General features: G+C 40.5%; 1 protein-coding gene across 1 annotated transcript; it reads left to right on the top strand.

The window, feature by feature from the left end:
* The first annotated feature begins 3,026 nt into the window (after positions 1-3,026).
* CTTN (cortactin) lies at positions 3,027-26,675 on the top strand. Its single transcript, XM_010563679.1, has 15 exons — positions 3,027-3,122; positions 3,558-3,631; positions 5,005-5,134; positions 8,462-8,572; positions 9,266-9,320; positions 9,816-9,926; positions 10,786-10,896; positions 11,507-11,617; positions 14,731-14,786; positions 15,916-15,985; positions 16,492-16,640; positions 23,911-24,000; positions 24,096-24,285; positions 25,229-25,300; positions 25,880-26,675. Exons 1-15 carry the CDS (start codon positions 3,027-3,029, stop codon positions 26,014-26,016), a joined length of 1,563 nt encoding a protein of 520 aa, XP_010561981.1. The 3' UTR covers positions 26,017-26,675.
* Positions 26,676-27,269: the final 594 nt, after the last annotated feature.

Here is a 27,269-nt window from a genome sequence, read left to right as displayed (position 1 = left end):
GGGGGAGTGGGGGGGCTCTACCCGCAGGCCCGTCCGCCGTGTGGGGTGAAGGGCTTCAAGCCCCGGCCCCTCTCTTCCCGCCGAGCTCTGTGAGGGGGCCGGAGGGCGCTGCCCTCCCCGGTGGGCTGGTGAAAGGCCGAGCTTTTACGTTGACTCACTCTTTCTTAAATTTTTTTTTTATTTTTTTATTTTAAACTCTCTGAAGCTGCCCGTAGCTCAAAGGCCCTAGAGCTGGTAACTTGAAAGAAGAAAAAGCTTCTGCTGTAGGACTCCGGGGGGGCTGGGAGAAGGCAGTGGCGGTGAGGGGAGATCGGGGTGAGCCGCGCCATGGCCTCCGAAGGTCGGGCTTGAGATCACCCTCACCCCCTCGGAGAAGACAGGAGTCTCCCTCAACGCCCTTTTCCCCCGGTTGCCCTCAGGGTGCTGCCAAGGGGGGACGGCAAGCTGCCGGGGCGACCACGGGTCCCCAGCAGGTAGCCAGGGCCGGGATGAGCGCCTGGGACTGCCGTCGAGCCTTGGCGTTGGCCTAGAGCTGCTGCCTCGGTTCCCTTTGCCCACAGTGCTGCGACTGGGTCTGAAGCCTTGGCATCCCTCTTTGTTCCTTCCAGGAGTTTGTCCGTAGGGCCTGGGGAAGAGGGGACTTCCCCAGGGTGCCGCTAAAGGTGCTGGGTAGGATGCTGTGACTGCTGATTAGTCATAACAGCCGTGAAGAGCAAAGCTGGCCGGCTAAATTCAAAGCATATATTTAGCCTCAGTTTGCATTTGAACCGTAGCATTTTCTTTTTTCCTTAAGAAATTTGACCATGTGAGTGAGTGACTCACAAATAGATCATATTTCTCCACATTCTGCTTTGGAAGAGATGCTAGAATAACAAGCTGCTGCGGAAACCAGGCTTATTCCTGTTTGCTCCCCACCAGCGATCGGAGGTCTTGACTGAGGTCCCTTGTTACTAGGCTGCTTTGGTCCCTTTTGTAATTCGCTTTATAGAATGCAGCGTTGAGACGTGGAAGGATGTTGGCATTTATGTGCGTAATTTAGGAAGAAACGTGGTGGATTCTGGGTTTTGTAACGGTGTGCATGTGAAATCCCTTTTTCCTTCATTATCATTTGTGAGAGTTTGAGGAGGAAGCAAAGAAATCTGGACTTAAGGATCTAGAGTTTGTTCTTTTAAATGTCCTAGCACAGCTGAATCTACAAAGCAAAACAAAACAGTCAAGTGAATGTACGAACCAAGTACTTGGAGAAAAAAAGCTGTGTTTTGCATGAAATATATAGAGTAACCATGTGCATGTATGCCTGCACTTCAGCTCTTGTCACCTGAATTCCATTTCTAAAAGACTCGCACAGCACGCAGCGTGGTGGAGCACGGAGGGAGGGATACAAGCTGTCCCTCTTAGGAATGACTGTGGGTTTTTGTTTGGTTACAAAGTTAGAACTTGGACCCCACGTTGAGTTTCATTGTTGAGCTGGTTTGGTTCTGCTTTCCAGTAGTTTTTATTATAAATATGTAGTCTGATAAGTTCTCTGGATATTAAGTAATTTAATAAATGGTAGTTCCTTAATTGCCATAGGAATTTGGAGATGGGGGACCTAAGAAGCAGAAGGGGAAGCGTTCTACTACTTTGTCAGGATGTCATCTGCTCTGCTCTTACACCCTCCTTCTAGGCCACTCTGTCATTTGCTACCTTGGTGTTTGACAATCAATTTTTCAGTTGCTCTCATTCTTGTTACTAGTCCGGAAATTTCTGAAACGTTCTGTAAAACTGGCTCATCAGCTTATTCCGTCAGGCTGTAGAGCAAGCAGTGTTTTTTTTTCTTCTGTGCATTTTACCTATGGGTTATTAGTTACTCATTTAAAAGGGAGCTTTCGTTCCGCCTACTGGATTATGCTTGTGTGAATGAAATAGTCCATGATAATAATCATCCTTATAATCTATCCTTAATTAGAAATATAAAGGTAAGCGGACAGAATGATGGTGTGTTAATGATGTGTTTGTTAGTGATGAACAAAATAAGTCCTTCCTGTGACTCGTGTACCTGAAAAAGCTGGGAGAGCAGAAAACTTTTTTTGTTGTTTTTGTTTTGCTTTTTAGAATTTATTTGTTTTGATTTGCCTAGAATAAAGGGTATAAAATACAGCCACTATCACCAGGCAGGTCAGGTATTCTGCTCACTAGTCACGTTCCAAAGTGTTAATTAAAAGTGTCCGACTTGATACTCCACAGGGAATAAGGTTTCCAGAAAGTGAGATGCCCAAAATCATTAGCCACTTAAAAGTGTTGAATGTTGTTTCTAGATGTTATTGCTTCCCTTTTTATGAGTTTTGCTTCCTGCTGTCAGTACTCCAGCACTCATCCTCCGTTTCTCCTGAAAGTCAGACAAGATACTTGAGTTTGCTTACATATTTAAGAAGCGATTATCTGAGAAACGCAGTAGCTCTTGTACTCTGTTGTTGCAGGCAGGTGGACTAATGTCTAGATTGCATGCAAATTCTTCCAGTTGTTTGGATTTCTTTCATAATGCTGAAACTCATTGCACAACAGAGGAAACACGTAGGTTATGCTGCCAAATAAACAATATTATGCTCATCATTAGTAACAGCTGGGAAAAAAACAACCATTCCTATGCCTTAAATATATGCATTGAATCTAGAATTAGCAACAGTCTTCGGAAGTGGATTTTGGTTTGGAGACCTGTTTGAAGAGAAGTCTTTTAGTGCAGCGAATGAAGAAAAGACAGATATTAATTTGGGCAAGGAAAGACTTCCTTGTTCTCTTTGAAATCGTGTCAGCGATTGCTCCTAACCTTTTTGCAGTGCCAATAAGAAAACTAAAAGGGGTTTTCAAACCAGCTCGAGAAGACAGCCTGAGAGCCAATGGTCAAATCTGCTTTCACTGCAAATATAGCTTCTGTTTATGTGGTTAAATAACATACTGTATTGGGAATTTTGAATTCTGTCTCCCTCAGCTTATACATAATATAAAATGAGTTGACATGTAACTGGAGTGTGACAGTGCTTCTTCTGATGGTGTTGCAGATGTGGAAGGCTACTGCAGGCCACACCATTTCTGTCAGTCAGGATGACGGAGCCGATGACTGGGAGACAGATCCTGATTTTGTGGTATGGCTTTTGAATTTTACCGATTTGGCAGAAGTGTCTTACGTAACATGTTAAAGAGTAATTCTTCAGGACAGGGGCTATATCTCAGCAAAATAAACTGATAGGAGCGTATTCCTGGAAGGAGAGAGAATTAAGTGTTCTGTGCCTGTGAGTGACAAACAAAACTACCTTGTCTTGGCTGGGTACTGCAGGGAAGTTGTATGGAAGAGATTTGCATCAAGAAGCAGAAGCCTCTTGGGGCTGAACGTGTGCTCTGTGCATTTCAGCAGGGGACAAAGCACAGGGCTCACAGCAGAAGAGAAGCGAGGGTGGTATTAACTGCTTTTCTAACTTCTGACCTCGCCAACTGCTGAAGGGTTTTGCTGTGAACTGTAAAGTGCAAATAACTAGTGAAATCTTTGGGTTTTTAACTCTTTTTGTGTGTGTCCTTCACAGAACGATGTGAGTGAGAAAGAGCAGCGCTGGGGAGCTAAAACTGTGAAAGGATCCGGCCATCAAGAGCACATCAAGTAAAGCAGCTCTCTTTTAAATTTATTAATAGTCACAATCCCAGGTGACTTAATCAACTCATGCTCTCGGTTACTTGTATCTTCATAATTAAAACAAGAGTGTCTGTAGAAGATTGATTATTTGCCAGATTGCTGGTCTTTCAAATATGTCAGCATCTTCAGATCTAAAATTAAGATCAGAACTATGGTGTAGGGACTCTTAAATCTTTCTTTGTAACTGGAACTGTTACTTTTCCTGCCTCTTTGTGTCTGGAAAGTTTCTTTGTTCTGTTTTGATGCAAGAGCCAATACTGCCAGGGGAGAAGTTTGTGTTGGGTGATCTGAGCAGCTCCAGTTTGGTACTTTAAAGATACCTTTGGTCCCTTAATTCTTAGGCTTTGTTTAGAAAACTGCTACCAAGCTCATAAAAATTCAGGCAAAGGAACAAATCGAGCTCCCTGGCAGAAAAGCAAATGAACACGTCACGAAGGGCTATGTGAGACAGAAACGATCCGTCTTCTGAGTCTTGTACTTGTTATGAGAAGTGCCTAAGACTTGACTTTAAAGTAGTTTTAGGAAGTCTGTGATTGTGATGTTTGTTTCGGTCTTGCTTGTGTATTTCTGGGGCATCAACCCTCGTGGTATAAAGCTAAGAATAAATGTCATCCGTGTTGCAAACAGAGAGAGACTGAACTATGTGGCTTACTTCAGGGATCAATTTTATTCTGCCCTATTTGGAGTGCAGTGGGGACGCCTACTGGCTGAATTACGCCTGAGGAAGCTTTAAACTCAGGTGGGAAGTGTTCTAAGGTACAGATTACCATTTTAGTTTATCCTTCTTCTATGTGGCCTGGACTACTGTAAATTCAATCTCTGCATATTGCAAGGGAACGCTTGGGGAAGAGGAGGTGCATGTCTTCTTGCATCCTTATCTTGCATTACGGTTGTGTCCAGAATGCTCAGTTAGAATTAGAGTCCTGTTACCATAGGGACTGTATGATAAGAGATGATCCCTATTCTGAAAACTTGCCATCTAAATAGAAAGCATTGGAAAGAACTTAAATTAGGACATGAGAAGAAAATATGTTTCAGGCACGTGTAAATTCTAGGTATTTGATTGTTCAGATAGCAAAATACCCTTCCATGTTAGTCTTAAAACCAACACTTTTTTTTTTTTTAATTTTAGACAGTGTTTCGCAGTGGAATAAATTCTGTTTCTCAGAATAGGATGAAGTGCTTTGTGCACTGAAAAAACAGGAAGGGCTTGAAAAATACAAGTTGTCCAACTTTTAATTAAGATGGTATTTTTATCATGTTTTTATTTTGCATCTTTTTGAAGTTATTGTCTGAAAATTTCGTAGTAAAACTTGCTGCTTAATTATCTGTCTTTGAAGTATTCATCAGCTGAGAGAAAACGTATTCCAAGAACACCAGAACCTTAAAGAGAAGGAGCTTGAAACGGGACCAAAAGCTTCCCATGGCTATGGAGGGAAATTTGGTGTTGAACAAGATCGCATGGATAAAGTAAGTATGAATGCTTCCCTGGGATGATATTATAAGCCGTGCCCTGCCTTGCCTTGCCTTGCCTCTGGCCAGCACAACTGTATGTGCAAGTTAAGCTTCTCAAAGGTGCAAAGTTGGAACAACTTTGCTAGGTTCGGACACCAAGAAGCTCAGATCATGGCATAAGCTATGTACAGCAGTGGCTTATTTTGAGGGCAGAAGCATCACTCTTACAGTGCTTTAACAAGGACACTTGTGACCACTACTACCCAAATCTGTCAGTCCATTGTGCTCTGTTCCCTAATTAAATCAAGATGCTCCTACAGAAAAAACTGAACTAAAGCACTTGAAGAATCAGGAGCAAGTGTTTCAGGTGGCAAAATTGGAATCCGTAAATGATGAGAAGAAGTTCTGGGATGTGCAGTGGCCCCACATGTTTTTGTTTGATGCTTGCTCTGTCTTTAGAGCAAGTCTGCATGCTTATGTCCTGAGTGGATTCCCCTGGAGTCAAGATTCAAGTTTCTAAACGTATATTTCTAAATTAACGAAGTACTTCATACATGAATAAATCCAGTATTTTTTTTTTATTTCAATGCTGTACCAGCTCTTCTATGTCTATAGAGGTTGCCAAAGAATGAAAAAAAGGGTGTGCTGCTGCTTTTAAATTAGAGGGCAGCTCTCTTAAACAGTGGTGAACTATGAACAGTGACAAGTAATCCAGGTATTTAAAAAATCATTGTACTTCAGTCAGATGGTAGTGTTTTACATAAGGACTTGATGGCTGTTTTAAGTTACACTATTAACGAAATAAATGATAATTCTTAAGGTAATTCCATTAGCCATGTGATAATTAGGCATACGAACTTCTGGCTAGTTTCTTTCATTTACTCTGTTCAAATAAGAGCCAAACTGTTTCCTGAATAAGAATGATTTTATTTTCTTACTTTCTTTACTTTCTGGGTTTCTAGTAATTTGGCAGCCTTAAATTTTTGCTGGATTTCCATCTTCCAGAGTAAATTGCTGTATAATTCTCAATGGGCCTTGAAATAGGCTAACCTAACCTTTGAATCTGGGAAAGGAATTGCTGAGCAGATTCAACCATTAGGCCTGGTCTGCAGCTGCGTAGCTCTCTCTTGTCAGCAGTTTATCCCTCACCTGTGTCCATGGGAAAAAAGAGACGAAAAAAAAAAAGTGAGTACTGTTTCCTGTAGGCCAGAATTAATCATCAGGAAAAACATGATGGTCATGCCCATCTGAGTGATACTGGTAGCCCAAGATGTTCATAATTTATTTTTTTAATAAAGCTTTCTTCCTTATAATTATAGTTCTAAAACCTTATCATTGAGATCTCTCCTCCACAGGTATTTGTGGCTCTGCGCAGGTGTGCTAGTATTAAGGCTTGACTCACCTGAAGTAAATGAGTGTCACTGCAGCGTTGTCATGGTACAGGTTTTTGCTGCATTTAGGACAAAACCTTGATGCTGACTTAAAATGAACAGTTACATCATTTTATATGCCAGACCTACATAACTAATTTAAAATGTGACAGAGTATTGTGCTGAGGAACTATGAGGGCAATTTACTCTGAAATACAGATTTCCAAGAAAAATCTTTTTCTAAGTCTTTTCTAAAAAGGGGTATGTTGTAATGCTTGATATTTGATGAAATGCAGAAAGTTCTGGTACCACATAAAGAAAACAGCATGCTTAAACCTTACCTACCTCAATTGGTATAGCAGAAGAGAGATCATGTAAAAGCACATAAACCCTAGAATTTTCAAAGCTTCATGTCTTCCATAAATGTAATAGGTAACAGGAAGAAGAAAGGGAAGTGGGAGCCTTTTCCATCACATTTAACAGTTTATTCTGCTACAGAACACCTGCAAAATGAACAAGAGTATGACTGTTTCAGTCAGGAAAAGAAAGGAGCTTTTATATTGCTTATAAGTTAAGGTAGTGTCCTATTATTGACATCCTCGTTCTGTTACCTGACAGTTACTTCAGCCATTATGTGCAGTAATGTTTTGCTTTCCTGAGTGCTGGGAATGTTCCCCCAAGCACCTGTGTTAAAAAAAAAAAAAAAAAAAAAAAGGCAGATGCTGTAAAAGCCAAGTTACTTATGGTTTCTAGATGCCTTGTGTCCTCAACTTAATCCACCTTGGTCCAGCTGTCTGATACTGGTACAAGAGAAGCAGTTTGTCATTCCTCAAAGGTGGGAGCTTGGGGCAGCTGCTTGGAGGGCGCGCTGCTGCAGCCGCAGATGCCGAGTGCCCCGTGCACAGGGACCAGTGCTGGAGCTGGCCGTGCCGAGTCAGGAGGGGTGCTTATCACAGGGTGCAGCCTCTCGGTCTGGACACGGCTGTGTGCAGCAGGTTATAGGGTCTTTCTGCCTCTGGGAGGAGTTGTATGCGTTTGAGCAACAGACTCAAATGTTAGATTAAAGTGGCAAATTGCAAGTTGTTCTGGCCAGTGCTCAGTTTTGGCACTGGACAAGAAAAAACCATTTGTGTTATGTTATGTAGCACCCCTCAGGGTGCTAGGCTCTAGCATCAATTCCAGGATCTAGAATGGTGTTCTAGCACTAGATTACTGTAACACTAGCAAATGCTATCTGGATGTACTTTCAGGTGTGTAATTACATATTCTTGTGTCTTACCTGAAGCCAGTGACAGTGCGATGTAACTGCGCCTTGGTTTGCTGTGTTCAGCTTGATTTCCAGGGACAGGGTCAAATTGGAGACTGCAGGGCTGGGATGCCTTTGGCATGGGGAGCTCTGTCTTGATATGGATGCACTGCTTCATGTTGTGATGCCGTTTTGCCAGCGAGGAGAAAGTATAGAGAGAAGATGCCTGATTTTGATTTATGCAGAAGATCAGGGTGCGTCCCTAAAAGAATGTCAATGGAAAACCTAGCTGTAGTTGTATTTGGTTGCAGTCTAATATTAGCTAAAACAGATCTGTAGCTATGTACCTAAATACAAGGCTGTGTATTTTATCTGGAACTAATCCTTATTTTAAATTCTGCATGAACACCATCAAGACTGTCTATATCCTTCTTGTTTTCATTCCTGTGTTTTTCAAGTAAAAATCCAGAGTGTAATACAGTCATTGCTGTCAGACTCTTTCTTGGCACTTCCCTTGCCTAGGCTGTATTGGTAGCATGGCGACAGTCTTGTAAAGACTTCTCAAGGGAGCAGCAATTTCCAGGGAAGTTAGTTTCAACAGGAGGAGTGGTGGTGATGTGTGTTTGTAACAAAGCTTATCCTCAAGTTACTTGGTGTAGTGTTTTCTCTTACATGCAGAACTGTATAGAACTGCTGGCTGTTTCTGAATTTTCCAATTTCTTTTAGTCAGCTGTTGGACATGAATATCAATCCAAACTTTCTAAGCATTGCTCCCAAGTGGATTCAGTGAAAGGGTTTGGTGGCAAGTTTGGAGTACAAACCGATAGAGTTGACCAGGTAAGCAATTTCATCTCGTACTGCAGCTACTCATAGTAGTTGAGTTTTGTATGTACAACTGAGAAATTCCAATACCTTAAAATGCTGGTGTGGTCTGCTCTTCCTGCTGTATTTGAAGTTTAGCAGTAAACTAACACTGACTGTTACGGAGATAAATTTCTATTTAAAGCAAAATAGAAAAAAGCCCTTATGGGCAATTGAGATGAGTTGAAAAGAAAACTGAAGAGGGGTGTTAAAATCTGCCTTTTAGCCAGGCTGTGCTCTGTGATGAGGATAAAATCAGCGTGAATGCTACAGAAGGAGGGGTTTGGGGATGGTTTGTCCTGTACCACAACATGAGCTACTGGGCAGGATAATTCGTGTCCTGTTCCAAGAGTGTGTAACAACCCCTGCATGGAAATGCTAAATTTCTGTTGTACTGAATTGCTGAACCTGGCAAGACTAGAGTATGTTGCTGGTACAATTTGCTTTGGCAAGGGATGACAAAACCCTTACTATGAATACATGTACTAAATTCCCATGTAAATGAATATGGCCTGTAAGTTAAGTAGGTATTTATGCTCCTGATTGAGAAGGTCAGCGCAGTATGGAAAGACACAGGAACTTCCCTTGCTGTTTGTCCGCTGAAGTGCACACAGTTTTTCTACTAATATCTAGCTCTTTGTCACCCATGCATTTTTATTTCTCTTCCAGTCAGCTGTTGGGTTTGAATATCAGGGGAAAACTGAGAAGCATGCCTCCCAAAAAGGTAAAGTGGTGAGGTGGTTGCCTCTATAGACACACATTTTTATAAATAATAGAACAGATCTCTATTCTTTTACTGTTTGTAAAAGACCTTGTTTAGTGAGGCCTCCACATGACATTCTCATTGAATCAAGTGTTGAGGGGTTTGGGTGGAAGAGAAGATGAAAAAATGAATTTCAAAGCAATTTCATGAGTGTCACTGTGAGTCTTACTTTTCTTTTAAAGGTGAGGTTCAGGGACATTTTAGAAAGAGTGGGAGTTGTTTTTTGCTGTTTTGCACCCTGTTGGAAATCAGGAGTAGATTTAAGAGGAACCATCATAAACTATGGGACTGTTGCCTGTCTTATTTTCTGTGTTTAAAATTAAACTTAATTTTGTTTGCTAAAGAGTAGTATTTCAGTTCTGAAATAACTTCCCTCCCCCCCTCAATTGCTAGGATAGGATGTTTCCATTAAAAGCTTCTTCATTTCATTTTTATTGTGCTTTACTCTCAATGCAGACTACTCAAGTGGTTTTGGTGGAAAATATGGAGTACAGGCTGACAGAGTGGACAAGAGTGCGGTGGGGTTTGATTACCAGGGTAAAACTGAGAAACATGAGTCACAGAAGGGTGAGTAGACACACGTGTTGGTGAGTTTGTACTCTGATGTAGTAGGCATTCAAGATAGGCAGTACTGTAAAATACTAATTTTTTACATCTGTTGCACTTCTAACCTGCTGAAAGTTAACACTGAATAAAATTTATGTTGCTGAAAACTTTGACTTCTGAAAAAGAAACCTAAAACATAGGTTCTGACTGGTTTTAAGTGATGATCCAACTGCCATTACTTTGGAAGCAGGGCACGTAGGTTTTTCTGGAGGTTTTTTGCAACTTCTTTTGAAAAGCTGTAGATTAAAGTACTGAGACTGTAAGCAGTTTAACCACAACAGAGAAGTATTTCTGGAAGAATCAGCTGTTTGTAGATTAAAACATTTATCAGAGTTAGTAGTGTTTAGAGTTAATATTGTGTTGCTAGTCAGGTTTCCAGGCATATCTGATCAAAAATCGACCATTTTATTGAAAAATTTTGACATTTTTGCCATCTGTTTTCTGTTTATCTCAAAGAAATGTTTGCACTCTAGAAATGCTGAAGAGAAAAAGGGGGTGTTTGTTTAAAAGCATCCAGGCTGTTGCTGACATGGTTTTTGAAGTTCACTTTGCTCTAAGTGTCTCAAGAATTTTATCAAGGAGTCAAGTAGCAGAATTGCTGATATTGCCCAGCAGTTGAACTACATACGATGCTATTTTATTTTCCATCCTGAGAGAATGTATTCTGAAGAATTTATGACTTCAGTGTCTGGTATCAAGATTAATCAGGGATGTCAGTGCTGCTTTTAATATGCAATGTAACGTTAGCAGGTCAAAATTTTTCAAGGTAATATTTTGTTATTGAACACTTACAAACAAAATTCTTCACTCTTATCTCTAGATTATTCCAAGGGCTTTGGTGGTAAATATGGTGTTGACAAGGACAAAGTGGACAAAAGTGCTGTTGGCTTTGAATATCAAGGCAAAACGGAAAAACATGAATCACAGAAAGGTTTTTATTATCTTATTTAAAAATACTAGTTCAAATCAATCAGCCTTTTAAACCTGGGAAGAAAAAAAATTGTTTGGTTTTGGGTTTTTTTTGTGGTAAATGTGTGTTTGCCCTTTGTGTATGCAGATTTTTGTTTCCCTTAAAGAAACAGAAGGCATTGTAAACTATCCCCGAGTTTCACAATCTGATTTCCAAGGGGCCTTCTGTCCTTATGGATGTTATTGAAATAAATGTGTAATTGCACAGATCTATGGTATTCAGAGGCAGTATCAAGTCCTTCATTATTTATATATCTATGTTGCGCATATATTTGTGTGTGTTATATGGCTTTAGGTTGAAAGTGCATCAGATTCTTCAAATCTTTGAATATTATTGAGTCTGTATGCTGTAACCTTCACTGGATTTGTGATGCTTCCTTGCATCATGATCCTAGAGTTACTGAATCAGTATCCTTCCCCTCTGTTGAAGTAGTGTAACAAGGGAAAAAAAGAGTGAAAGATAGTATCGTTAATGACAGGGCAGCTTATCCCATAACATGTTACTGTTTTTTTGTTAAGTACTGCTTACAGTCATAAACTGCAATAATGTTTTCTGAAACTTCATGATACAGATTATGTAAAGGGGTTTGGAGGCAAATTTGGTGTGCAGACAGACAGACAAGACAAATGTGCACTTGGCTGGGATCACCAGGAGAAAGTGCAGCTGCACGAATCCCAGAAAGGTATATCAGTTCACAATTCTTTGCCATTCTTTCTGACTTCCCTCCTTTTGACTTTTCTCTTCCCTGTGTGAACCCTCCTCCCCAGTATCTTAGGCCACAGCCTTATAGTAGCTGACATGAGTCTCCTTTTTCTGTGTTTGAATGGTTGCTGTGTATTGGTTGTACTGGTGTCTGCAAAGCAGGTTTAACACATCTGATACCGAGTACCTGAAAGTTCAGACTTAGTGGTAAGTTCTTACTGAAGAAGCTTTATGAGTCTGCAGGTAGCCTGGATTATTTTTTTGCTTTTTCAGTTGAGTTGTGCAGACCACAAAATAGCAATTTCTTTGTACTTTCCACAAATAATCTCCTTTTTCTGGTTTCTGTTAAGTATAACCCTATTTTCATGCAGGGGAAATCTAATTTCTAATGCTGTCCTTTCTCATTGCCTGTGAGGTACCTATTCCTATGAAATACTGGTACCCAGAAGAAAAGTTGCAAAATAACGATTGCTCCCCAGCCCTCTGCCTGTCACCACTCTTAACTTAAAGAAATTAAGTTAATTATTTTTTTCTTTTTTTAATTAAAGAAATTAAAAGCGGTCCTCAGAATATTGTTCTGTTGGATGCTCCGGCAGATTTGTTGTGAGAGGATTACTGGAAGTTTTTTTTTTTTTTTTTTTTTTTTTCTGCCCTCATTTTATACGATATATTCAAATGGCTGTTCTAAGGCAGCTGTAGGGAATGATCATAGTTCTTAGCTGAGAGCTTCTTTTCCTCAAGTTGTGCGGCAGCAGGACTATTCCTTCTTCCTTTAAACAGTACTGTGCAGGAATATCTGGAGGATAGTCTCTGTGGACCCTGTCTTAACACCTCTTTAAAAGTCAGATCTCTAGTGTACAAATGTTAACCACACTGATGAAGGAGCTCAGTTTATTCTCTTGTATCCCTTTGTATGTTGTTTTGTTTTGGTGAACATATTATGCGTGTGTTTGTGTTCATAAAGTTGATCAAATGCAAGTGCATTATGCAGTATGTATGAAAGATGTTGAGAAGTGCTTTTTTCTGTGACTTCAGAATGGTGTTCTTATGTCTGATAAATCATGTTGACCTCTTTTTAATCTCGAGTGGCAACATCTTTTGAATTTAGTCTTATCGAAAGTGTATTGAGATATTTTTGTTCACCATCCAAAATTATTGGTAATTGAGAAATACTGCAAAAATTATTTTGAGTGTCTCTGACTAAACTTCTTTATTTTCCTCCATTTTAATTTATTACATATGGCTTTTTCAGACTATAAGAGTGGTTTCGGAGGGAAATTTGGTGTACAGACAGAAAGGCAGGACCCATCTGCTGTGGGGTTTGATTACAAGGAGAAACTAGCCAAGCATGAATCTCAACAAGGCACCGTTTTCACTTGTTACTTTCTTAACAGTGCAGCCACTTCTCACACAGTCTTAAATAGTTTCTGAGTAGATTGATGCTAGTAATGTGCAGACACTTTCTTGCGCTTCTATTCCTACATGATCTAGCAATGTTCTTCCATTTTATTCTTAAAATGTTACATAAAGGGAGCCTGTATTCAGGAAACAGATATCCAATGTTTAGTTAGCAGCTCTACAATATTATGCGTTTAGTTAATAGCTATACATACGGTGTAATAATAACATTATTAGTAGTATGATGTTAATGACGTCGTGCTTACCAGTTTTAGACTCTAAATGTGAAGTTTTGCCTGGATAAATTGGTGGAAAAATATTCAGATAAGGACCATGCATGTAACCATTAACAAGCAATGGGTTATGGCAAGATCATTTTAAAATGATTGTAGTCTTTAAAACAAGAAGTAGGGAATGTTTGTGGTTCTTGGGTGAGCAAATACTGTTATAATACTCTCTTTATTCATTGTGAAATAGTTGGGGTACAAACCATGAATTCCTGGTTTTCCGTTATCTTAAAGTGAGAAGTCTGGATCAGGAAAATGTAAGTGTAGTATATTTATTCTGGCTGAAAATACATACAAAGCTGAAGAAAATTAGGTTGTTCATTCTGATAGTCAATATTTTCCTATGCTACAGTGACACAAATTCAAACTTTTAGTGTCAGATATGCCTTAGCAGAGCCCAAGTACAAACACTAAAATAGCTGGTTAGGGAACCCAAGTGTTTTTGGGGCTGAGAGGAGAAGGAGTAATTGTATTCCAGGGACTGATAGGAAAGCCTGTCCGTCTACAGAGTCTAAGGGCACGTTCCTACAGCTCACTGCCACCAGAAAGAGGTGTTTTTCCAGCCACACACTCTTGCTGCTTCTGTCGCGCTGGCTCTGGTGCTTGTCAGACATTTCTCTGAGTACAACTCACTAGAAAGAGCAGAAAGCTGCTCTTGTCAGGGTTGGTCTGTTGTTTTTCTTGTTAATGCCGCTAGTGAGTTAAACTGATTTTGGAGTAGAACAAGTGCTAGAGTCAGCGTCAGGTGAGAGAAAGAGTGTGCAGCTCAGGGGTGGTACGGAACAGCATGTTCACCCCATTTCTGTGGTGGTGAGTTGTTGCAGGGCTGTGCTGTCTTGTGGAATTGCCCCTTTCCATGTGTAGAGCAGGGGTTATTACCAATTACTTTAATGTTCATCAGTTGGGTATCATGACCAAATCCACTGGAATGAGAAATTTGTTATATTTTCCTGCCATTCATAGAATTTACCAAGTTAAAGAGAAAAAAACACCTCTGTGGTCACCGAAGACTGGATATCGCTCCTTTGAGCAAAGCAAAATGGCTTAGGTTATATGATTACTGCAGAGGGCTAAGAATTGGTGCTGTGAAAGGCTGTGTTACAGAAGTGATGCATTAGAAGGGCTCATCCCTTATTCCTTGCTTGATACCTTACCAATCCTCAGCTTAATGTTTACTCAAAGAATGCATGTGGCCCACAATCTGTCATCTGCTGGTGTACCTGAAGGCTCTTGCAGTTATGTATCCTTTCTGCATCAAAAAACCAAGTTGCATTTTCTTTGGCGGCTGTCACTGTATCTCTGCATGCAGCTGAAATGGCTATTTGCATTTGAAATGGCTCTTTGCATTTGGCAGAAAGATGGGAGGGACAAGAAACTCCCTATTCTAACCTTTTTATCCTGTTTTTAGATTATTCGAAAGGATTTGGTGGGAAGTATGGTGTACAGAAAGATCGGATGGATAAGGTAAGTTGCTTAAAAGAGCCATGACTTAAATAGTCTGTAGGGATACAAAATAGCCTGGGTAGATCTGTAGTGTTCAGCTCTTTTATATCTGGACACTTCTCCAGTCTAACAGTAGAGTTCTGTGCCTTTCTAAATCTTTAAAAAGCAAGTTTATACACACAGAGCTGATGCCAGTTTATACACACATGTACGTGTGTACGTATGTGTAGTGTATATACAGGTTTACGTAGGGAAAACTGAAGCATGGAAATGAATAGCAAAATTTATACGAAAGAATGAGAAAATCCATTAATTCCACAATTTCAGTCCTGTCTTCTAACAACTAGCTAATGCCTTGTATCTTGAGGATGTCTTTTAGTGGACTGCTTAAAATGGGTGTCTGATATGTACCAACTTTGCCCACTTTGATTATCAGGGACCTTCCCTTTAGGAGAATTTGTTGTAGTATTCTGTAACAGTGAAAGACAGGGCAGCTGATACCTCCTTTCTACCTGTCCATTTTTAAATTTAAAAAAATAAAAGATGAAAAAGTCCTCACTGAGATTTATCTACTGAATAAATTTACTCTCGGCTTTATGTAGGATGTTTAAGAGTGAGAAAGTAGCGAGTTTGAAAGTCTGTAGGATTTTTTTTTTTTTTTTTTAACTTGTGGCTTCAGGATGACTCAAGACCATTCATTTCAAAAAACCCTTGTATTTTGAATACTGTTCTCAAAATACTCTCTCTTTTTTAACAGTATCTGCTTCCTTAAGGGGACTGATGCTTTTACCTTGGTAGAAATCCCACATAATGTGGATTAGAACAGCAACAGCTACACAATAAATGTTTTGGACATTGCCTCATTTTTTAGTTCTGATGAGTCATCTGTTCATACAATGATTTTTTTTTTTTTAATTAATAGGATTTTAATGTGTTTAAACCTGTCCCTGAAGATTAATTCTTACGTAGTTTGACTTAAAGAATTATTCCATTTGTCAGGTTTTGATTCTTCCTGATTTCATTTTGGTGTTCTGAAAAAAAAAAAAGCCAGAGGGGCAATATCACAATAAAATGGCAGAGATTAAAGTTGTCTGAATGCCTTCATGAATTTGTGTTTTTTAAATGTACTTTTTTTTCTCCTTATTGATAGAATGCAGCAACCTTTGAAGATATTGAGAAACCAGCATCAACTTATCAGAAGACCAAGCCAATAGAAGCTGGTAGGGCATTGGCCCCAAATAATTTCTTTGGATAATGTTCAAAAGCCCAGGATATTACTGTTAATGTAGTAGTGATGAGTAAGAATCATCTACAAGGAACTGGTGTATTTGCAGGTCTCTAGCAACCCCAACTACTCTCTCCCTCCCTTTAGAGGTAGTTTTGGTTTGTGGTTGGTTTTTGGTTTTGGTTTTTTTTTCCTTGAGGGTCATCAGAGTTGAGGAAGGGGGAATAAAAAGCATCAGAGTAAAGAATAGAGTGAGTAGGGGAGTGGCATGGTGGAGACTGTACCATGACAGAGAGGGGGGAGAAGTGTTGTAGAGGTTTTTAAATAAATGTGGTGCACAAGAGGTTTGGGCTTGGAAGGGGAGGAGGAGGGATAGAAGGACTTTCCTGAATGGGCTGTGAGCTCAGAGAGCAGAAATTTGTACCAAAACCTCATTCCAGGCTACCTTTATACAGAACCTTAAACAACAACATTTGACTTAAATTTTTTTAAATGTTACAGTTGCTAATAAAACAAGCAGCATCCGAGCTAACTTTGAAAACCTAGCCAAGGAAAAAGAGCAGGAAGACCGAAGGAAGGCAGAAGCTGAGAGAGCACAAAGAATGGCCAGGGAGAAACAAGAACAGGAGGAGGCTCGAAGGAAACTGGAGGTCAGTAAGATTCAAATCCCATTTGAGCAGCGTGTCTAGTGTGTTTCAATGCCATGCTGGGAGAAAAGAGAACCTTTTAAGAAAAGACACTTTCCTTCTTTCCAGCTAGGCTTTAAAGTCCTCTGTGTGTATATATGTGTTTGCCTGTGTTTGCACCTGTGCTTTACCTGTTTGCGATTCCAGCCATCTATCAACATGCACCACATGTACATCAGACATCACATAGAGTGGTAAGGTAACAATAGTGTATAGGGGTTTTTTTATTTAGCCTATCCCAAAATATGTATGTTAGTCTTGAGCACTAATCTCTGCAGTTTGACCTTTTCCTACTGTACTTCTGCCTTCTGGTAATACCAGATTCCCTTGGGCACGGAGGAACTCATCAGGGGAGAGACGTGCGGTCTCCAAAAGGTCTTAAATGACAGCTTGTTCAAGAAGTTTAATAGCATGGTGATAGTCGGTGATGCTGTTTTTTTGGAATCTGTATTGTGGAAGGTGGAGGTGGTATCACCCTTTGGTATAGCACACACCCATGAGATGAGGGGAAATTATCTTCCAAATGTTAACTGAATCTTAGTTTGGGAATTAAGAAAATTAATTTAGCATTGGCATGGTTAAAAGCTTCATGATTTCTGTGTTATTCATAAGCAACACAATTCCAGGGAATGTTTAGTCAGAAATGACATCTTATGTGCTTTATAGAATTTGCATATTTGGTGAAACTCTGCTGCTGAGATGGAAGGCCTAGTGCGTTAATAGTAACTTGTCCTTCATGTCTTGTTCATTTACTTCATTACACAATGCCTGAGACGCCTTATCATCAGTAATCCTGAGGGCCTGCTGTCTGCAGCTGTGTAACCTTTCAAGCAAGCTGCTGTAGCAGTGTTTGTCCAGAGTTTCTGTGGCAGTTTCCCTTGTGGTCCCATGCTGTTATTCTGATTTCATGGTCTCACACTTGTGAACTCTGATATTATGGCAGGGAGTGGCAAGCAGTTGATGCTGGCATAAGAATAGTCCCTCTTTTCCCCTTCTCCTTCACCTCTTGTTTTACAGATAATAGTTTATACTGGAGAAGACTAAACATAGGACACAAAGATAGCAGTCTCTTAAATTCTGAATAAATGCTGCTTGGCCATATATGTGCACTGAGACTTAAGAGCCAACCAATATGTAACACTGATGCTGAAGTAGCATGCTCCAACTAGTGCTAATAGTGTCCCAAGCAGGAATAACCAGTAGGGAGATTGGGCGGGTCCTGATGAAAAGTATATAGTACTCAAGGAGATGCACAGGAAAAACGGTCATCCTCATCATCTTCATCATTTTCACTTGCTACACTGAAGAGACTCTCCCAGAGGAGATCCCTTGTCTGGGACCCTCGTCACTGTTCTTCCTGGCTGGCTATGGGGGAGTTTTCCTATTTCCTTCCTACTTCTCTCTCTCTTTCTCCTCTTTTGTTTTTATTTTCCGCCAGATGTATCTTTCATTGTTAGAGCCAATGTATGCCACCAGCTGCAGACCCCAACAAGAAATATTCTTGCATATGAACTTGTCTCAGCATCCTCTGTGAGACATCTGGAATCCAGGAAAGACTGTCAGATGGTTTCTCAGATCTGTTCAGTCCATTGCCTAGGAACAAATGGAGCAGACCCAATGGCTGGTTTCTCAGATGTGGTAGATACTTACCCTGAGCGGGATGCTGCTACAGGATGTCAGGTTGTGGTGTTCATCCCATTTCATCAGTATGGTCTAATTCATCACAAATTTAGACTTGGTGTAAATCATTTGTTTTACAAGTATGAAAAACTAATGCATGGTAGGCTTACAGTAACCTAGCTTTGATCTTCCTAAACTAAGAAAAATACACTGCAGTGAAACTGCACATTACATCACATTAACTAAGCTGGCCTAAACCAGCATGGCTGCTAATGGCAGCAGTCCCAAGCCACCTTATTCCTTATGCCAGCAGAGCATCTGTATAGTCACACAACAGTGGAAAATTAACCCTAACAAGTAAAACATCTAGTTAATCCAAATCAGTTCCCCTGCCGAGTTCATTGGTTGGCTTCTCAAGACTGCTGTTCACAGGTGTGTGGGCCAGCACTGCTTCTGAAATAGCCCTGTAGTTTTGCTGTGCTGAAACTGCATGGCTCATGTATCTTGTGTATAGTTTGATTTCTGAAAAATGCTAACTTCGTTTTGAGTTCTGTTTGAAATTTGGGAAATTCTAGCTTTATAGGATAAATCAAGTCTTTCCATCTAAAGTGATTGCTGCTTTTTTTTTTTTTCTTTCAGCTTATCTCCTCTTTTGCCTTATGGCTTCAGGATATACAGTGTGAGCATATGTTCACTGCATACATGCATCACACGATGAATGGGAGTTCATCTTTGTCTATCAGTGATTTCTTCTAATGCTGCCTTTCATCATGGTGGACTTTGTGGACTTTTAATACCTTCCCCCAGCCACTATTTGGGTTTCTTTAGTGTCCTGGAGAAAAATGTTACACCTTTAACAGAGCATTTGCCAGTCTCTTAAAGCTGAGAGAGGAAGAGATAAACAGCTGAAGTTGAGAATTCAGTCTTTTCTATTTGATAAGGTCAGCAAGCCTGCTCCAGGGTGCCACTCTGTTAGTCAGCTTGGACCGCTCTGTGTTATTCTCGGCATTGGCACCAGCCTCCAGCACTGAGCCAAACAGAGAAAAGTTGAATGTTTGCCTTGAGGAGAAGTCACTTGGTTCCCCTCTCCTCAGAGAGGTAAAGCTGAAATGCATCTAGTCTGTACAGTTGCTCTGGGAGCACTTCAGATGAGAAAAGTTGAATGCCTCAGCACTTGCTGACTCAGAGCCACAGCAAAATGCTGTCAGCATGTGTCACCACCTTCTTCTGGTGTAGCTGTTCAGCTGGCAGCCCCATGCTTCCTCTAGCTATTTGCAGGCTGGCCTCTGTTCCTGAACAGCTGTCCACTGTTCCCAGCATGTTTCAGTGTGTTTAAGATTATGCATCACCTGTATCTAGGTCTAGCACCTGGTTGTTTCCTTAACAAAGTGAGTTTTCGCTCCTCATCTTCCCCTGTCATTGTCCTTGCCACCTACTCTGCAACTCTAGTCAAAGAGCTGTAGTCCCTCAGCTCTGGGTCTCTTCCACGGGGTGATGAAGAATGGGAAAAAATACTCTTTTTGGACACAAGCCAGGGAAAACCTTCAGGTGTACATTGCTCTTGAAAGTGCAGCTTCACTCCTCCTTCAAGAGATCTCCCTTTACTTGGCACTTGTTTTCCTCTGTCAACACATTGCATCTGGATCACGTTAGGACTTGTGACTTATAGCAAGCAGCATTGTTATCTTTGGAGGATTTAATTTAATAGATACTTTTACAGTTCTCCAAATAAGGAAGAACCATGGTATAGGTTGATGGGTATCACAGGTGTTGCGTTGTTAATAAGGCCATTCTGCACCCATGAGATCACTTTGGACAGCCCTTGCTTCCAGTTACTGCTGAGAATTGCTAAGAAGTATCAGTCCTAAAGGAAAATGAACATTCTCAGCATTCATCTTGCTCTTTCATTTCTTTCTCTGAGGTGCATATTTTCACCTGGCAGTAACTCCATTCCATCATCACTACTTCTTTGCTCTCAGACAAGGTGTCTGGTGGTTTTAGGACTTCTCAACCTGTCTGAAGTTTCTTAGGTTATCTTCAAGTTGCTGATGGTGTTTGCTAGGCAAGAGTCCTCAACCGAGGACTGTCACTTCCTTACTTTGATTTGGTTGTTTCTAGGGGATCCTACAAAAGACCAGTCCCTGCAAACAGTGCAGTCCATCCTTGAACACCTGGGTCTTAAAGTGAATGTTCTGAAGTAAAAAACTTGACTCATTATCACAGAGCAATTACCATTTCTGAGATGGTAAGAGTTCTCTTGTTGCAGGGTTCCAGGATACTTTATCCTTAACTTAGTGCCTTCACCACTTGGGCAACTACTTTATGAAAGTGTCCCTCTCCGAGGGCATGTGAGAACTCTGATACCTCATATTGATCTTTTCTGTACTTTATGTATGTTTTTTTATTCTGCACCTTTGCTACAATCAAGTTGATGTTCCTCAGGATGCAAGGAGGTACTTCATGTGGTAGTAGCCGTGTCTCCAGGGGCATGCCCTTTATGTTCCCTTTGTCTTGCCAAGTAGGGATATCAGTATACTATTCTAAAATACCATGTAATTTCATTGCACCACAGTTGCATTTTCACAAGTAGCAGCAGCTATGTGCCAGTGCTCTGGATATCTGGTCCATTTGGAGGACAGAGCTTTCCTGCTTTGCTTATGAGTGATGACAGTGTAATATATTAGGAGAGATGCTCTGTTCCTTCAAGGCAGCAGTTGCCCTAAGTGATAGGTGTGTGGGGAATAGCACTCAAGTTCACACGTGTCAGTCCTTCAGCTCTGGTAGATGAGCTGTCTTGCAGTCCTTAGCGAGAAGGGGGAAATCTGCTCGGGTGGCCGTGTGAATTTTTTGAAAGATTACATGGCTGACACAGAAAGTATTGATGCTTCTTTTTGAAAGAAGGTTTGTGTCCAGGCTTGGTCTCAGGTATAACCCTGAGACTGGCCGAGTGGACTGGTGTATGCATTTCTCCAGGTGCCTCTGCTGCCAAGCGCTGTGGTTAGGGTAAGGCAGGACATCATCCTGTTGGCTCTCATTGTCCTGTGCATTTTGGTACTGGGCCGCCTTTGCCTTTCAGTGACTTCTTCAGTTCTCTCAGTCTGACCTGTATAACAGTTTGTCTGTCTCGCTTGTCTCAATCTTGAAATAATCCACTTCATGCTATGGATGCTGAATGGCTCTTCATTAGACTATTCCTATACCAACCTAGTTGGAATAATTTTTTTTTAACCAGTAAGGAGGAGATGACTGGTCATCTGTATCTTGCCGAAGTAGCCAGGCTTTCTGCATGCGTTTATAGTCTGGGCTGAGGGGGGGAAGAAGTTCAGCTTCTCCATTAGCTCTCTTGCCAGTCATTTTGAATGATCCTATGCTCCTAAGTAAGATCTGTGGATGGAGGGTGGTGAATTTAGGCTTTTGTTACCCATTTCAGCTTTTCATTGAGGTTTCCTCCTGCTGAGGAAACAGCTCTTCAGAAGGGTTTAAATGTAGTAACACAGGTTTTCATGAGTCATTGAACTGTTATGTCTTCCCCCCCTCCCTTTCTCTCTCAGAAATGACTGACTTTCTTTACCGTTATTTTTGTTGTAAGTGTGGGTTAAATTCAAGCCGTTATGCTTGATTTTTCTTGTGCTTCATCAAAGATTCTGTTGCCTGGACACTTCCGAAGTTTTTTTTGAAAGCTGGTATTTAAATTTCACCATAACCAGATGATTAATGTTCTTCCAGACTGAGCATCTCCATAGTTAATTGTGTGATTCTGCAGACACTGAGGGAGGGAGGACGAGGTTAAGGGGAAACTGAAATGGCACTGGCTGCACTGCCCCTCAGTCACGAGCTGAGCGTGAAAAGGGGAGGGAGGGATGTAAGCACACCATCCACAGATACTGTAAAGGGTGGGGACGGACTTTGACTTAAGTGAACTTTATTTCTTTAAGTGAACTTCCTTGCACAGACAGAAAGTTCTCTCACTTTAAGAAAGTATGTGGGCATGTGTACTCCCACAATGGGAATGTACATATGGACTGCATTCCTTCAAGAACCTGTTTACTGGTAATCGTTTTTCTGTTTTGCTTTTCACATGTCACATAGTCAAATGGCGTGCAGGGAGCTCTTCTCTAACTGCTGGTTTGAATCAACGGGTGCCTCGATTTAGCTAGCTTCTGCTACCTTAGAGAACAAGGCAGGATGCCCTTTCACAGGAAGCGTTTCAGTGTGGAAGAAACCCAGCCTGAGGGGGGACTGTGCAATTTAAATGTTTTATGGCAATTATGCTGTGGCTATCCTAAACTGTAGTCTGGATTGCAGAGACCCATTACCTAGGACAAATTTTTCAAACTGTTGTCATGTTTGACGTTGTTAATGGACTGATACTACTTAATTTGTCCCCAAACTTAGATTTGACTTCTAATAAACACACTGCTGGTGCTTTTTTATCTGTAGCACAGGAGTTAAAAGTTGGGGAGGACTGTTCACATCAGGACAGATTTTTTACAGAAAGTACAGCACTAAGCTTTGAATTGTCTTCAAAGCTGGCTCTGTTCTCAAGACACACTTTGCTTTCTTTGTTAGATGTATTTTTTTTGAGCTGTGACAAACAAAGGAAAGGAAGAATATTTTTGTAACAGAGCCCTTTTGCTTCATCTCTGGACTACAGTTTCTCCTGAAGATCCTTTGGGGAGTTACAGCTTGATGGACCTAAACAACTGGAGCGCACAGTCTCCTACAACATGTATTCTCTCTTCTTTTTTACAATAAAGAAGAAGGTTTGGCCCTAGATCCACAGTTTTCTTTTTCCCTATGATAAAGAGAGGCAAAATTAAATAGCTAGCTTACAGGCTTTTGGGGTTTTTTTAAGTCATGCAAGCAACGTAGCATTTCTTGCGCTACAGTATCCTGGCTTCCTAATTGATTGTGGATTTGCCCTCTGATTCACAGGTGGGATGGCACAGCATGAAGTGCTTGAGTGCCAGAACATTTGATTCAGATCCATGTTCTTTGTGTTGCAGAATACAATAGCGATACTGCGTTTATTTCTACCACATATAACTCTTCTGAACATTTGAATCCCCTCATTGTCAGTATATAGGACTTAATTTTGTCTAAGCTATTCAGTCTTTTGCCTTGGCAGGTGTTTTGCAGACCTGCAAGATATTGCAGGATCATTTCTCATCAAAGATAATAGATCAGTTGTATAATTAGAACATGCAGGCTTCACGTTCTCTAAACTTACGCTAAAATGGGACATGAGGCCCAGCCAGCTAATGAACAGAATTAATATATTGAACACAGAAACCCTGCAGCTTCTATGGAAATGTGCCAAAGAACATTGGGTACTCTGTTTTTAAACACATGTATGCATACATACCGTGCAGTTTTTGTTTCTTCACTTTTTTCTCTTCTGCTTTGCTGTATTTCTGAGCCTTTACTGCACAGCCAGTCTAAACCTTCAGGCAGGTGTAACGATCCAGCCAGTCCAGTTCTCTTCTGCTCCCTGCTCGCATGAGTTTGTTGCAGAATGTGCTGTCTGTCTTTCTTCCTGGAGGGTTGTTTCTTGTTCAATGTCAAGACATCAGTGATTAAGCTGCAATGAAGTTTTTCTTTCTCTTCAATTTAGGAACAAGCTAAAGCCAAAAAACAAACTCCACCACCATCTCCTACCACACAGCCAGCTGAGCAGAAGGCACCCTCAAGCCCAGTCTATGAGGTTTGTTAGAATCCTCTTTCAGTACCTGGGTTTTGATCCTAAGCGTTAGGAACCTTTTTACAAAACCCTGATGAACCTCACCTGTATTTCTGCAGGATGCAGTTTCCTATGAAGCAGATTCTGCCTTCAAGAATTCCAGTGCAGCGTATTCAGCTGTGCGCGAGCCAGAGTCCGGCTACAAAGCTGCAGAGTCAGACTACCAAGAAGCAGTGAGTCAGCGAGAGGCAGAATATGAAACAGAGACGGTCTATGAAGTAGCAGGGGCAGGAGACCATTACCAAGCAGGTAGAGTGTTTGTTTCTGATATGAAACCCTTTAAGATAAAGATTATTTCCTTGGGCAACAACTTTATGAATAGTTGTGCTGATAGCGCACTGTCCTAGTTCTCTAAAGTCATAGTCTGATGAGACTGTTTAGATTCTCCACCAACAAACTTTAATTAGGAAATTAAGGTATGGCTAGAGCAAGGTTGAAATTACTTAAATTATGTGAGATGATATTGGAATAATTACAGTGCTCTCTAGAGTATCAGTTCAAAAAGAAACGTAGGGGTAACCATTTCCACACTGTGTAATGCAGCTCAACTTGAAAAGAAAGCACAGAGATGGAGATTTTGTGTGTTGAGCTGGTGCTGGCCTACAAAGCAAAAAATTCTGTAAACAATTCTTGGGACTTTGAAATGGACCTCATGTGTTCTGTGCCTACAAGGGAGTGGAATAAGGATGTCTGAAACTAATGAAAGTGCAAGAATAAGGTTCTTTTGAATTCCTGTTTTTCTCACCTCTTCTGGTTACTGAATGAGGTGTGAAGAATGAACCTGCTTGTTCTGGTATGAAAACCTGGGAATTTTAAACAGGCCCCTTTATCCCCTGTCCCCCAACACACACACTTAGCTTGTATTGAATAGTCTCTTAAAGAGTGATCTTGGGCTCAGTTGTTCTGTCACATTTTACAAAAGTGTGATAAGGCTGATTGTTTTTATTTTGTACTGTGTTAAATGCCTACTTGTGAACACTTCCTCTCAGGCTTTAATTGTTTTTTTTTTTAGGGAAAAAAATCCATTTCAGAAGGAATGTCAGCACTGCTAAAAACTTGCATAGTTTGTTCCCTGCTTCCTATGTGAGTTAGCGCTAGAATTAAAGGGGGACTACCACAGAAAAGAACTCAGGGTGATAGGTAGTGTGCTTCATGCTTTTAATTTTTCTCCCCTCTCTCTCTCTCTCTCACAAAGAAAATGCTTATGATGAATACGAAAATGAACTTGGAATTACAGCCATAGCCCTTTATGATTATCAAGCTGGTAAGCAAAGCTGTTGTTTTTATCCTTGTCTTTGTTCTGCACAGATAAGTCTGTATTTCTCCTTTGCCTTTCATCCTGTAGTCTCTTACAGTAACATACAAAATGAAGATATGAAGGATTAGGAATTTAGTGATTTTGCAATAGCATTGAGACACTTTTGAAAACTACTAGCCACTGTTTCTGGAAATGGTGGGAGTTTTCAAAATCTTTTTTAAGCAAGTATTAACACTCTTGTTAAACCCTTGGCATACATAGTTGTTTAAAATTGTGGCTGGTTAATTCTGAGGAGAGATCAAGAAAGTAAAGTGCTTCTCGGTGTGTTGGTAGCAATTGTTGCTCTAAGTTAGAAATGCACCCAAAATGCAGTAGGTAAGAACCGACTACCTCGTCACTCTAGAGGACGAGAAAGTGTCCGTCTTTTCCGACTGTCATTGCCCAGTGCCCTGTTTCAAATGCCCTGATGGGAGAGAGGAAGGTGATGGGCGTCTGTGTTATTTTTAGCGCTGGTGGGTTGGTAGGTGAGATTGCAATGTGAACTGCTCTTGTGCGAATACTGAGCCTCTTCAACTCTCTCTCCAGCGGGTGATGACGAGATTTCCTTTGACCCAGATGACATCATCACAAACATAGAAATGATTGATGACGGCTGGTGGAGGGGTGTCTGCAAAGGCCGATACGGGTTGTTCCCTGCGAATTATGTGGAGCTGAGACAATAAAGACTATTGTCTACTGGTTATGCCTTAATTCCCCAGTCAATAAATCTGACTTAATACACTACAAATCATGATGCTTTTCTGAGGATGGAGGGGGTATATACATATTGCTTTTATATTTAATACTTTGCTGATGCTTTTTAAAATGTTTATGCCACAGAAATCGCTAATATATTGTAACTATGTTCTTCACTAAGGCTCTTAAGATTATTTTCATGCATTTGGAAACATTTCTTCTCTGCCAAATTAGCAATTGTCATAAAAAGCCTTTTCGAGGACAGTTAGCTGTCTGTTGTAATATTGCATGTTTTACTCATAAGTGAGCAGATTTACTTAGTGTTTAAGTCTAGATAGTCTTCCACTAAATGTTTTCAGCTAAGAAAATCATGGCTATGCAGGTTATTTGCATTTCCACTAAGCGGGAGTGGGGAGGACTGGGGAGGTGCATAATTTTTTCTTTTTTTTCCAGATAGTGCTTGAAAAAGCAAAGAGAATGCTTGAAAGTTGCAGCTAATGGCAGTTAATCAAATACTGTCCAATATTAATGGAATATTAATGTTACGGAGGAAACAGTCTGGTTACTTTTTCCTTCTCTCTTAAAGTGAAGTTCCTTGGCTCTTGCATTGTTTGTTGGGGTTTTTTCTAATTATTTTTTTCCTGATCATGCTCCTCCTATCCATGTTATTCCAGAGGAGGGCTGCAAACACTCTAGCACTGATTGTCCCAAATTTCTTTAGTTTTTATTTTTGTTTCACCCTCTTCTTTCCCAGGAAAACTTACTATATAAATGTTGAGTCACTCAGCAAAATTCCTACTTGTTCAAAGGGAAACTGGCATCCAAATCTGTGTGACTACCTGCAGGAATAGTCTTATTGCTTTAAAAGGGAGAAAAAAAAGGCAGGATGGAATTGCAGTTGTGGTCTGTGTGCAATACATCCCTTGTTCTTACAAGGAATGGCCTGCTGTGCAGTAATGATGTTTTATGTAACCATATTTGAGTCAAGGAATGTTAAAATACAAGTAATTAGAATTAAAACCCATATGAATTATCTCCATTTTTAAACCATGCAAGAGACAACTATACTTTTTGTATGTTCAACAGAAACTGCCAGTAATGTTCTACTAAACAACAAAATTAAACCTGTTCTTTGCCAAAACCGAAACTGAAATTCTTGTCGTTATAGAAAGCTGACTTTGCTGCAGATTTAGGGTCCCTACCAAAGATAGCAAGTTGCATCTAATAGTGCACGTGTTCA

The sequence above is a fragment of the Haliaeetus leucocephalus genome, unplaced genomic scaffold, assembly GCF_000737465.1.
Source record: "Haliaeetus leucocephalus isolate CR32 unplaced genomic scaffold, Haliaeetus_leucocephalus-4.0 Scaffold173, whole genome shotgun sequence".
NCBI lineage: Eukaryota > Metazoa > Chordata > Aves > Accipitriformes > Accipitridae > Haliaeetus > Haliaeetus leucocephalus.
Note: the sequence above shows the minus strand (reverse complement) of the source record. Positions and strands in the feature narration are given on the sequence as shown.

Excerpts from the sequence above, each read along its gene's own strand:
- CTTN (XM_010563679.1), top strand. The coding sequence starts at position 3,027 with ATGGTGTTGCAGATGTGGAAGGCTACTGCAGGCCACACCATTTCTGTC. Across the intron at positions 10,897-11,506 it reads AAAACATGAATCACAGAAAG|ATTATGTAAAGGGGTTTGGA; the intron begins GTTTTTATTATC and ends TTCATGATACAG. Across the intron at positions 16,641-23,910 it reads AGGCTCGAAGGAAACTGGAG|GAACAAGCTAAAGCCAAAAA; the intron begins GTCAGTAAGATT and ends TCTTCAATTTAG.